This window comes from Arachis duranensis, chromosome 1, assembly GCF_000817695.3.
Source record: "Arachis duranensis cultivar V14167 chromosome 1, aradu.V14167.gnm2.J7QH, whole genome shotgun sequence".
NCBI classification, from domain to species: Eukaryota; Viridiplantae; Streptophyta; class Magnoliopsida; order Fabales; family Fabaceae; genus Arachis; species Arachis duranensis.
Window position 1 is genome coordinate 47,131,655 of NC_029772.3, and position 8,108 is coordinate 47,139,762.

General features: G+C 39.8%; 3 protein-coding genes across 4 annotated transcripts; 1 reads left to right on the forward strand and 2 right to left on the reverse strand.

Moving 5' to 3' along the window:
- Window positions 1-1,698: 1,698 nt before the first annotated feature.
- Window positions 1,699-2,355, reverse strand: LOC107488144 (uncharacterized). Its single transcript, XM_016108836.1, has 2 exons — window positions 2,309-2,355; window positions 1,699-2,176 (listed from the first exon to the last, which is right to left on the reverse strand). The coding sequence occupies exons 1-2, from the start codon at window positions 2,353-2,355 to the stop codon at window positions 1,699-1,701; spliced, it is 525 nt and encodes a 174-aa protein (XP_015964322.1).
- Window positions 2,356-2,487: 132 nt separating this feature from the next.
- Window positions 2,488-3,291, reverse strand: LOC107488132 (uncharacterized). The gene has a single exon (XM_016108829.1). The coding sequence runs from the start codon at window positions 3,289-3,291 to the stop codon at window positions 2,488-2,490; it is 804 nt and encodes a 267-aa protein (XP_015964315.1).
- A 767-nt stretch (window positions 3,292-4,058) lies between these two features.
- Window positions 4,059-6,459, forward strand: LOC107488046 (uncharacterized). 2 transcript variants are annotated; one of them, XM_016108746.3, is made up of 7 exons: window positions 4,059-4,269; window positions 4,564-5,064; window positions 5,155-5,333; window positions 5,418-5,498; window positions 5,631-5,706; window positions 5,817-5,891; window positions 5,990-6,459. In XM_016108746.3, exons 2-7 carry the CDS (start codon window positions 4,569-4,571, stop codon window positions 6,181-6,183), a joined length of 1,101 nt encoding a protein of 366 aa, XP_015964232.1. In that variant the 5' UTR covers window positions 4,059-4,269; window positions 4,564-4,568; the 3' UTR covers window positions 6,184-6,459. The 2 variants fall into 2 exon arrangements, with proteins under 2 accessions (XP_015964232.1, XP_015964240.1); XM_016108754.3 differs by having other exon boundaries at window positions 4,059-4,221.
- The last annotated feature ends 1,649 nt before the right edge of the window (window positions 6,460-8,108 follow it).

Here is an 8,108-nt window from a genome sequence, read left to right on the forward strand (position 1 = left end):
CACAAATTTTCGAAAATTTAAAGGAAAACACAAAGAAGACACCAAACTTAGAATATGAAACTAGACTCAAATAAAAGACTCGAAACCAACAAAAATGAAATATTCCTAATCTAAGCAACAAGATAAACCGTCAGTTGTCTAAACTCGAACAATCCTCGGCAACGGCGCCAAAAACTTGGTGCATAAAATCACAATCACACTTTTGCAATTCCGCACAACTAACCAGCAAGTGCACTGGGTCGTCCAAGTAATACCTTACGTGAGTAAGGGTCGATCCCACGGAGATTGTCGGTTTGAAGCAAGCTATGGTTATCTTGTAACTCTTAGTCAGGATATCAATAATTCTCAGATTTAATTGTAAAAAGTAAAAGAACATGAAATAAATGCTTGTTTTGCAGTAATGGAAAACATGTTGAGGTTTTGGAGATGCTCTATCTTCTGAATCTCTGCTTTCCTACTGTCTTCTTCTTCAAGCATGCAAGGCTCCTTCCATGGCAAGCAGTATGTAGGGTTTCACTGTTGTCAATGGCTACCTCCCATCCTCTCAATGAAAATGTTCAACGCGCTCTGTCACAGCACGGCTATTCATTTGTCGGTTCCCGATCATGTCGGAATAGAATCCAGTGATTCTTTTGCATCTGTCACTAACGCCCCACAATCGCGAGTTTGAAGCTCGTCACAGTCATTCAATCCCTGAATCCTACTCAGAATACCATAGACAAGGTTTAGACCTTCCGGATTCTCAAGAATGGCCGCAAATACATTCTAGCTTATATCACGAAGATTCTGGTTAAAGAACCCAAGAGATATCCACTCAATCTAAAGTATAACAGAGGTGGTTGTCAGGCACACGTTCATGGGTGAGAATGATAATGAGTGTCACGGATCATTACATTCATCAAATTGAGGAACAAGTGATATCTTAGAATGGAAGCAAGCGTGATTGAATGAAAAATAGTAGTAATTGCATTAATCCATCAAGACACAGCAGAGCTCCTCACCCCCAACCATGGGGTTTAGAGACTCATGCTGTAGAAGGTACAGTATGAAACGTGTAAAGTGTCATGAGGTAAAGATACAATGTCAAAAGATCCTATTTATAGTGAACTAGTAACCTAGGGTATACAGAAATGAGTAAATGATGTGAAAATCCACTTCCGGGGTCCGCTTGGTGTGAGCTTGGGCTGAGCATTGAAGCTTTCATGTGTAGAGACTTTTCCTGGAGTTAAACACCAGCTTTTGTGCCAGTTTGGACGTTTAACTCCAACTTTTGTGCCAGTTCCGGCGTTAAACGCCAGGAATTCTGAAGCTGATTTGCATCGCTGGTTTGGGCCATCAAATCTCGAACTATTATACATTGCTGGAAAGCCCAGCATGTCTACTTTCCAACGCAATTGAGAGCGCGCCAATTGGGCTTCTGTAGCTCCAAAAAATCCACTTCAAGTACAGGGAGGTCAGAATCCAACAGCATCTGCAGTCCTTTTTCAGCCTCTGAATCAGATTTTTGCTCAGGTCCCTCAATTTCAGCCAGAAATTACCTGAAATCACAGAAAAACACACAAACTCATAGTAAAGCCCAGAAAAGTGAATTTTAAATAAAAACTCATAAAAACATACTAAAAACTAACTAAAATGTACTAAAAACATACTAAAAACAGTGCCAAAAAGCGTATAAATTATCCGCTCATCAGTTCTCAACTAGACGTAACTTGATATGGGGACCCTTTCACCCGAAAAACCTGCCAGTTCTCCTCCTGATGGTTGTAATGACTTGTCGCTTAATTGCATCTTCTTGAATGTGGAGTAGAACAAGACATCGGTGCTGCTTCCTGGATCGAGCAGCACCTTTTTCACAATCAATTCTCCCATGCTTACAGAAATTACCACTGGGTCATCTCGGTTTGGAGTTCTTGATTTGAAATCAGAAGCACTGAAATTGACAATGGCCGAGGATGTTGGCGCTGGAGAGTTCTGCTGAGTTCCTTCCATTGTCATCATGGCTCTATAACTTCGTTTCCTTGCTGTGTTTGTTATTCCTCCTCCGGCGAAACCTCCTAATATGTAGTTTATGATCCCTTTGGAGGTGGGGGTTTCTACTGGGTCCTGCCATGTTCCTTTGTCTCTGCGTTCCGAGGTATGCTTCGACTTGCCCGTGTCAGCTATTTCCTTCTGGTTCCTAGAATCGATGTACTTGTCCAGTAGCCCCTATCTTGCCAATCTCTCTAATAGGTCCTTAGCTGCCACACATTCGTCCGTGGTGTGGCCGAATTTTTGGTGGAATGCGCAATGCTTCCCTCTGTCTACATACTTTTGATCTTGGTACGTTCCCGCTTTGACTGGTGGCTTTATGAGCATGTTGTGCAATATATCTTTTATTATGTCCTCTCTTCTCGTGTTGAACCTGGTATACGAATCAAATTTTGGAGTTAGTTTAAAAGATTTTCGATGATCCTTAATAATGGACCTGTTCGGCTTGTCATCGTCTTTTCATGATGGTGGTCTTTCATTCCTTTGCGTCTCATGCAGTTCCTCTATTTCAATCTGTCCCGTGGCTTTGTCTCGGAATTCCTCTAGTGTCTTTGGCTTGGCCACAGCTATGGCTTCCTGAAACTTTCCTGGTCGGAGGCCACTTTTGATAGCATGCAATTGTACTTCTGGGTTTAAGTCGGGGATTTCCATAGCTGCTGTGGTGAAACGCGTCATGTAATCCTTGATGCTTTCATGCGGGCCTTGTTTGATTGTGCTGAGATAATTCGGGTCTCTTACATAGATTTTTGATGCTGCGAAGTGATTGATAAACATCTTGGCGAATTCATCAAAGCTGGTGATGGACCTTGCAGGCAGATTAGAGAACCACAGTAAGGCAGCTCCATCTAGAAAAGTGGGAAAGGATCGGCATAGAATGGGATCACAATCACTGTTGAGAAACATCATAGAGTCGAACTTGGTGACATGGACTTTTGGGTCCCCTATCCCCTTATACGACGTCAGGGTCATCGGGAGTGTAAAGTTCTGGGGCATTTTATAGCTCATTATCTCCTCGGAGAATGGGTTAGCTCGTCGCCTTTCTGTCTTGGGAGGGGTTTCCCCTGTCTTAGCATTGGACTCTGACTGATGCTCTTCATGCTGTGTAGCGTTTGTTCTTTTACTATCGACCTTCCGATCTCCATTGTTTTGCATCTCCGCCAACAGTTCTGCCATCCGCTGATTCTCTGCCAAGAGTGCGGCATTTGCGGCCGTGAGATCAGCATTAGTTCGGGAAGGTTGTTGAGTTTCCGAATGATCCGTCATGGTTCTTTTCCTGCAAAGAAAGAGAGATATGCGGCAGATATGAAAAAGCTAAAAGTAGTTATATCTTCGGGTGGGGAGGAATTAACGTGGGCCCCATGGTGGGCGCCAAATGTTCTTACAAGGATGCTGTGGTTGAGGTATATGTCGGCTATGCGTTGGTCTGTGTTCGACAGGTTTGTCTGAGCCGATGATATCCTTGTGAAGTAGGACCCGAGCGTGGTACCTGAAAAAGGAACTCCGCCCAAGTTAGTATATGAATGAGATAAATAATTAATAGATAAATAAAATTGAGGGAAAGATGACTTCAGAGTGGATTCTCAGAGACGAAGTAATGTTCTTCAGCAGAAGTATATTATTTGTTTTTCGTGTATCTCTTGCTTATGTTAATGCCGTTTTTATAGAGTTAGACCTTGGGCTGCCCAATAATTGGTTTGAGATTCAATAATTGGTTTGAGTGAATCTCAGCTTCCTCTGAGATCTTTAAAAAATAACGTTTATGTGATGAGATTTCAGGCGTACGTATTTTAATTTTTTCAACGTGACCGAGATATACGTCGATAAGTCCCGATTAAGCAGAATACCGTACAAATATAATAATATAAAAATATTTTTTTAAAAAACATCTTTTAAAAAAATATAAATTATAATTTTTTAAAAAAATTTATTAAAATAATAATGCCCAAACAAAAACGTTAAATGAAAACAAGAATCCGAAGAAAGAGTAAATCGAAGGAAAGCCCATTATATAAAATCTAGCGTCCGAGATATGGCGAGTGCACGTGGACATCCCTCGTATACTAGAAACTTCCGCGTCAGGATTCTGCATCCTTGATTCTTTGAATTCTTAATTGTTCTGTCGTTATTACAATCACAGCAGCATCCTCCCCTTATTCTCAATCAATTTTCTACTCTTTGCTGTTTTGCTCTCAGGTGTGCCCCTCTCTCGCTCTCTCTCGTTGAAGGTCTTTTTCAATTTCGGTAAAATCAACGATCTTCGTTTTGGATCATCATGTTTCGGATTATAGATTCTGTGTTTGATTTGATATGTGTTTTTAATTGTAATCGTTCTTTGATTAGGGTTCTTCGGATCATTATGATATGGTAATTCTAGTGGTTTTTGAACTTTGAATTAAGATTTACTCTCTTCAAAAAAATAAAAAAATAAAACCTCTGCGGGAAGTTGGAATCTTCGTTGCTATTTGTGATCGTGCGTTTTGATAATTGATACGTTGTTTCTGTGAGGATATGGTTTGATTATCCTGTTGCTTGCAGTGAATATGAATAGACGTGGAGGAGGAGGGTTTGGTGGTGGTGCTGGTGGTGGTAGGGATCCGTTCTTTGATTTTGGTGGTGACCCTTTTGGTGGTGGTTTTGGAGGAGGGTTTGGTCCCTTTGGACCTCCTGGAAGCTTAATCTCGAGCTTATTTGGGGGAAGGGACCCTTTTGATGACCCTTTCTTCAGAAGTCCTTTTGGTGGAGGCATGTTTGGTTCTAGCCCCTTTGGTGCTGCCCCTGCTGGATTCCCTGGATTCCCTTTCTCCCAGGATATGCATCCAGCTGGGTTTCTTGATCAGCATCAGGCTCAGGCTCCTGCTCCCGAGTCTAGCGTGCGAAGGGGGCCTATCATTGAGGAATTGAACTCTGATGATGATGATGATGATGATCAGGGTGGGGAAGTCAAAGAAGGAAACAAGGCAAAGAAAGAGAATCCACGAAAGCATGGCAGGTCCAGCAGTGAGTCGTTTGTTGAACATCCAAAAGGAGGAATCGAAGGTAATGGGAAGCTGTTGGTTGGTACTTTTGCTTTTTCTTTTCCTGAAATCGGATGGTTGGTTTGTTCATGCTAAAAGTTTATATTTACAGGGAAGAAAAGCAGGCACTTGCAGGCTAGGAATGAGTACAACAATGAATTCAACAACAGATTCAATGTGGCTAGGGCTGAACCTCAAACTCAAAGCTTCTGCTTCCAAACCGTAAGCTATGGTGGTGCTAATGGAACATACTATACTTCGTCAAGGACAAGGAGGACCGGCAGTGATGGGGTGAGCATTTAGAATCTGGTTAAATAACTCTTTAGAGTGAATTAGTGTATTGTTGGTTTTCTGATGCCATCTTCAACATATTAGGTGACATATGAAGAGGCCAAAGAGGCTGATAGTTCTACAAGGGAAGCTTCTCAGAGAGTTTCCAGAGGCATTCATGGCAAGGTATTCATATACTATTTCTTTGGTATCAAATTAATAATATTGGATTAAGTTGCTTCGATTTATGGCTGTGTATTTGTAAATTGTAATTGCCCTGCTTATTAACTTTATTTCACTTGGTTTGTTACTTCATAGGGACATTCCCTTTCAAGAAAACTTAATTCGGATGGTAGAGTGGACAGCATGCAGACCTTGCACAATCTGAATGAAGGTATATCTTGGCTTCAATATTCATGATTTCTATGATGTGCAGTTCCACACTTCCATGCTTCTATGATAGTGTTACTGAAGGATTTGTGTTGTTAATTTGTCATCTTGTAGATGAACTTGCTGGTTTTGAAGATGAATGGAAACAAAAAGGTCAAAAGTATTTGCCTGAATTGACTGGGAATATTGGTCAGTTGCCGAATATACTTTCTGTTACTTTGGCTGGGGATGATTAATCTCTAGAATATATCATCTCATCTTTAATTTGTTTCTCTTTTCTGTTTTAGGAGCTCTTGATAGCCAACAAACTGCACAGGCCAGGCAGGGTGGGTGGGCTCTCCCTTCTTCGGAGCATGGTCATCCTGCCCGAACAATTTCTGAAGCTCAAGATAGAGCAGGCTCTTCTCGCACGCAGGAGAGAGCAAGGACAGATTACAGTGAGAGGAGTGCATCTCATCCACGGGGACGGGGCAGAAACTAAGGCATCTTGTTGCTTTCAAATTCAAGGTGTCTAGTCCCGTAACCCGCCGTCGATGTACTTCTGAATTGTCCCCCTATTGTATCTTCTTACCCCTTTCCTTATAGAGGTCTATGATGATTTTGGCGGCAGTTATAATCCCTTGGTTGAGTGGATTTTCCCTGTTGGATTTGTGATGGTGATGCTAGGGTCTGAGACCTGCACTATCTTTTATAACTTTTATTAGGAGCTGATTGCATTACAAACCTGAAGTTAATGGTTTATATTTGTTGGTATTCATGCCTCGTGTTGTTCAGTTGTCATGAATCTTTTGATGCAGCATTGGGTTGATGGATTCTGTGCAACTTTTACAATTCACTCCATCCATTCTCATACAAAAATGTTGCTTCCTTGGGAAGGCGACTTTAATCTGGTCCAGCTTTCCCTGACACGGGTGTGGCCACTCTTTCTCAGACACTGAACACGCTGCCGCGGCAGGTATATATTTGCCCGCTGGATATGTGGGGTGTACGTAACCATTGAAATCATTGATATGTGTTGGGTACGTAACTGTTGAAAACTTGACATCATTTGCGAATCTAAGATTTCGGGATGCAAATTCTGATAGATTTCTTTCCATTTATTTCCATTATAACCGTTAATTGAGACATAAAGGAACATGCATGAGAAGAGAATGATTTAACGGGAATTCGCCAGTGATTTGGTTATTGCATTCTTGTCGTTAATTTATTGGTGGGTCTTGATTGATCTCTTTTTTTGGAAGCGGCGCGTCCATTGCTAAACCAAAAAGTGCATTGTTACGAATTAGTTCAACTAGTAAACGACCCACGCGATGCGCGGCTGAGTACTGAATTAATTTTATCATTCGGTTTACATCTTTAAATGAAATTGATTAACATATACAAAACGTAAAACAGAATTGTTGGTTGCTGCACAATAATCGTGAAAATACACGAAATTGTAATTCTTTGGACGTTTGTGCTAATCACGCGTGCTATGTGCTGTTCTTAATTAAAACATCCGGTATTAAAATTTTTCTATTATAAGTTAGTTGCTAAAAAAAAAGTTTAAAACCATACATGCATACGAGTTGTTTTGAAAATGTCACATGTGATACTTTGTAACCAATAAAGTTGATTACATTCGATAAGACATACACACTTACATATTTCTAATCTTCTGTTATTTTAATGGAAAATGTCACATGTGATACTTTGTAACCAATAAAGTTGATTGTATTCGATAAGAGACATACACACTTATATATTTCCAATCTTCTCTTATTTTAATGGAGTTTCTACACTTTTTTTATTAACAGAAATTAACAAAAGATATTTATCACCATTCTTCTCTTTCATCTCCAAAGATGAATATCCACCGGTTAGCTATCCGTCGTCACCATCTTACTACCGAACTGCTGTCTTTTTGCCGACAGTAACAACATTTAGTGGATCTGAAATCGATAATGATGTGGGAAAAAGAAACCTAAATAATTATATCCAAATTAATTGAGCGTTCTAAAAAATGGTAGAGATAACTGAAAAAGTTATTAACTTTTTGATACAAACTTTTTTGAAAAGTTATTAACTTTTTAAACTATAGTTGCCAACTATTTGTTTTTCAATTATCTATAGTTGAAAATGCCAAAAAGGTATGCGATTAAACCAAAAAAGCACTGATCTGTTAGTAAAAATTTGGATGCTAAACAATGAAGTACTTCCTCATAATTCACAGACTCATGCATCAAAATGTTTGAAAAAATTATTTCTCCTATTACCTGCTAATTCTTGAAGGCACATTCATTTGTAACAAATCACTACTGGTATGTTTTTAAGAGATGAAGATTCTTGCAAAAATTAGAAGAAAAAAAAAAAAGAGAAGCAAATTAAACATAAATACATAAATTTTAAAATATAATTCAAATAAAA

Coding starts and splice junctions, on each gene's coding strand:
- LOC107488144 (XM_016108836.1), bottom strand. CDS start 2,355: ATGCTCATAAAGCCACCAGTCAAAGCGGGAACGTACCAAGATCAAAA. Junction 2,177..2,308: donor GGAACGTACCAAGATCAAAA/GTATGTAGACAG, acceptor CATCGATTCTAG/GAACCAGAAGGAAATAGCTG.
- LOC107488132 (XM_016108829.1), bottom strand. CDS start 3,291: ATGACGGATCATTCGGAAACTCAACAACCTTCCCGAACTAATGCTGAT.
- LOC107488046 (XM_016108746.3), top strand. CDS start 4,569: ATGAATAGACGTGGAGGAGGAGGGTTTGGTGGTGGTGCTGGTGGTGGT. Junction 5,065..5,154: donor TCCAAAAGGAGGAATCGAAG/GTAATGGGAAGC, acceptor TTATATTTACAG/GGAAGAAAAGCAGGCACTTG. Junction 5,707..5,816: donor CTTGCACAATCTGAATGAAG/GTATATCTTGGC, acceptor GTCATCTTGTAG/ATGAACTTGCTGGTTTTGAA.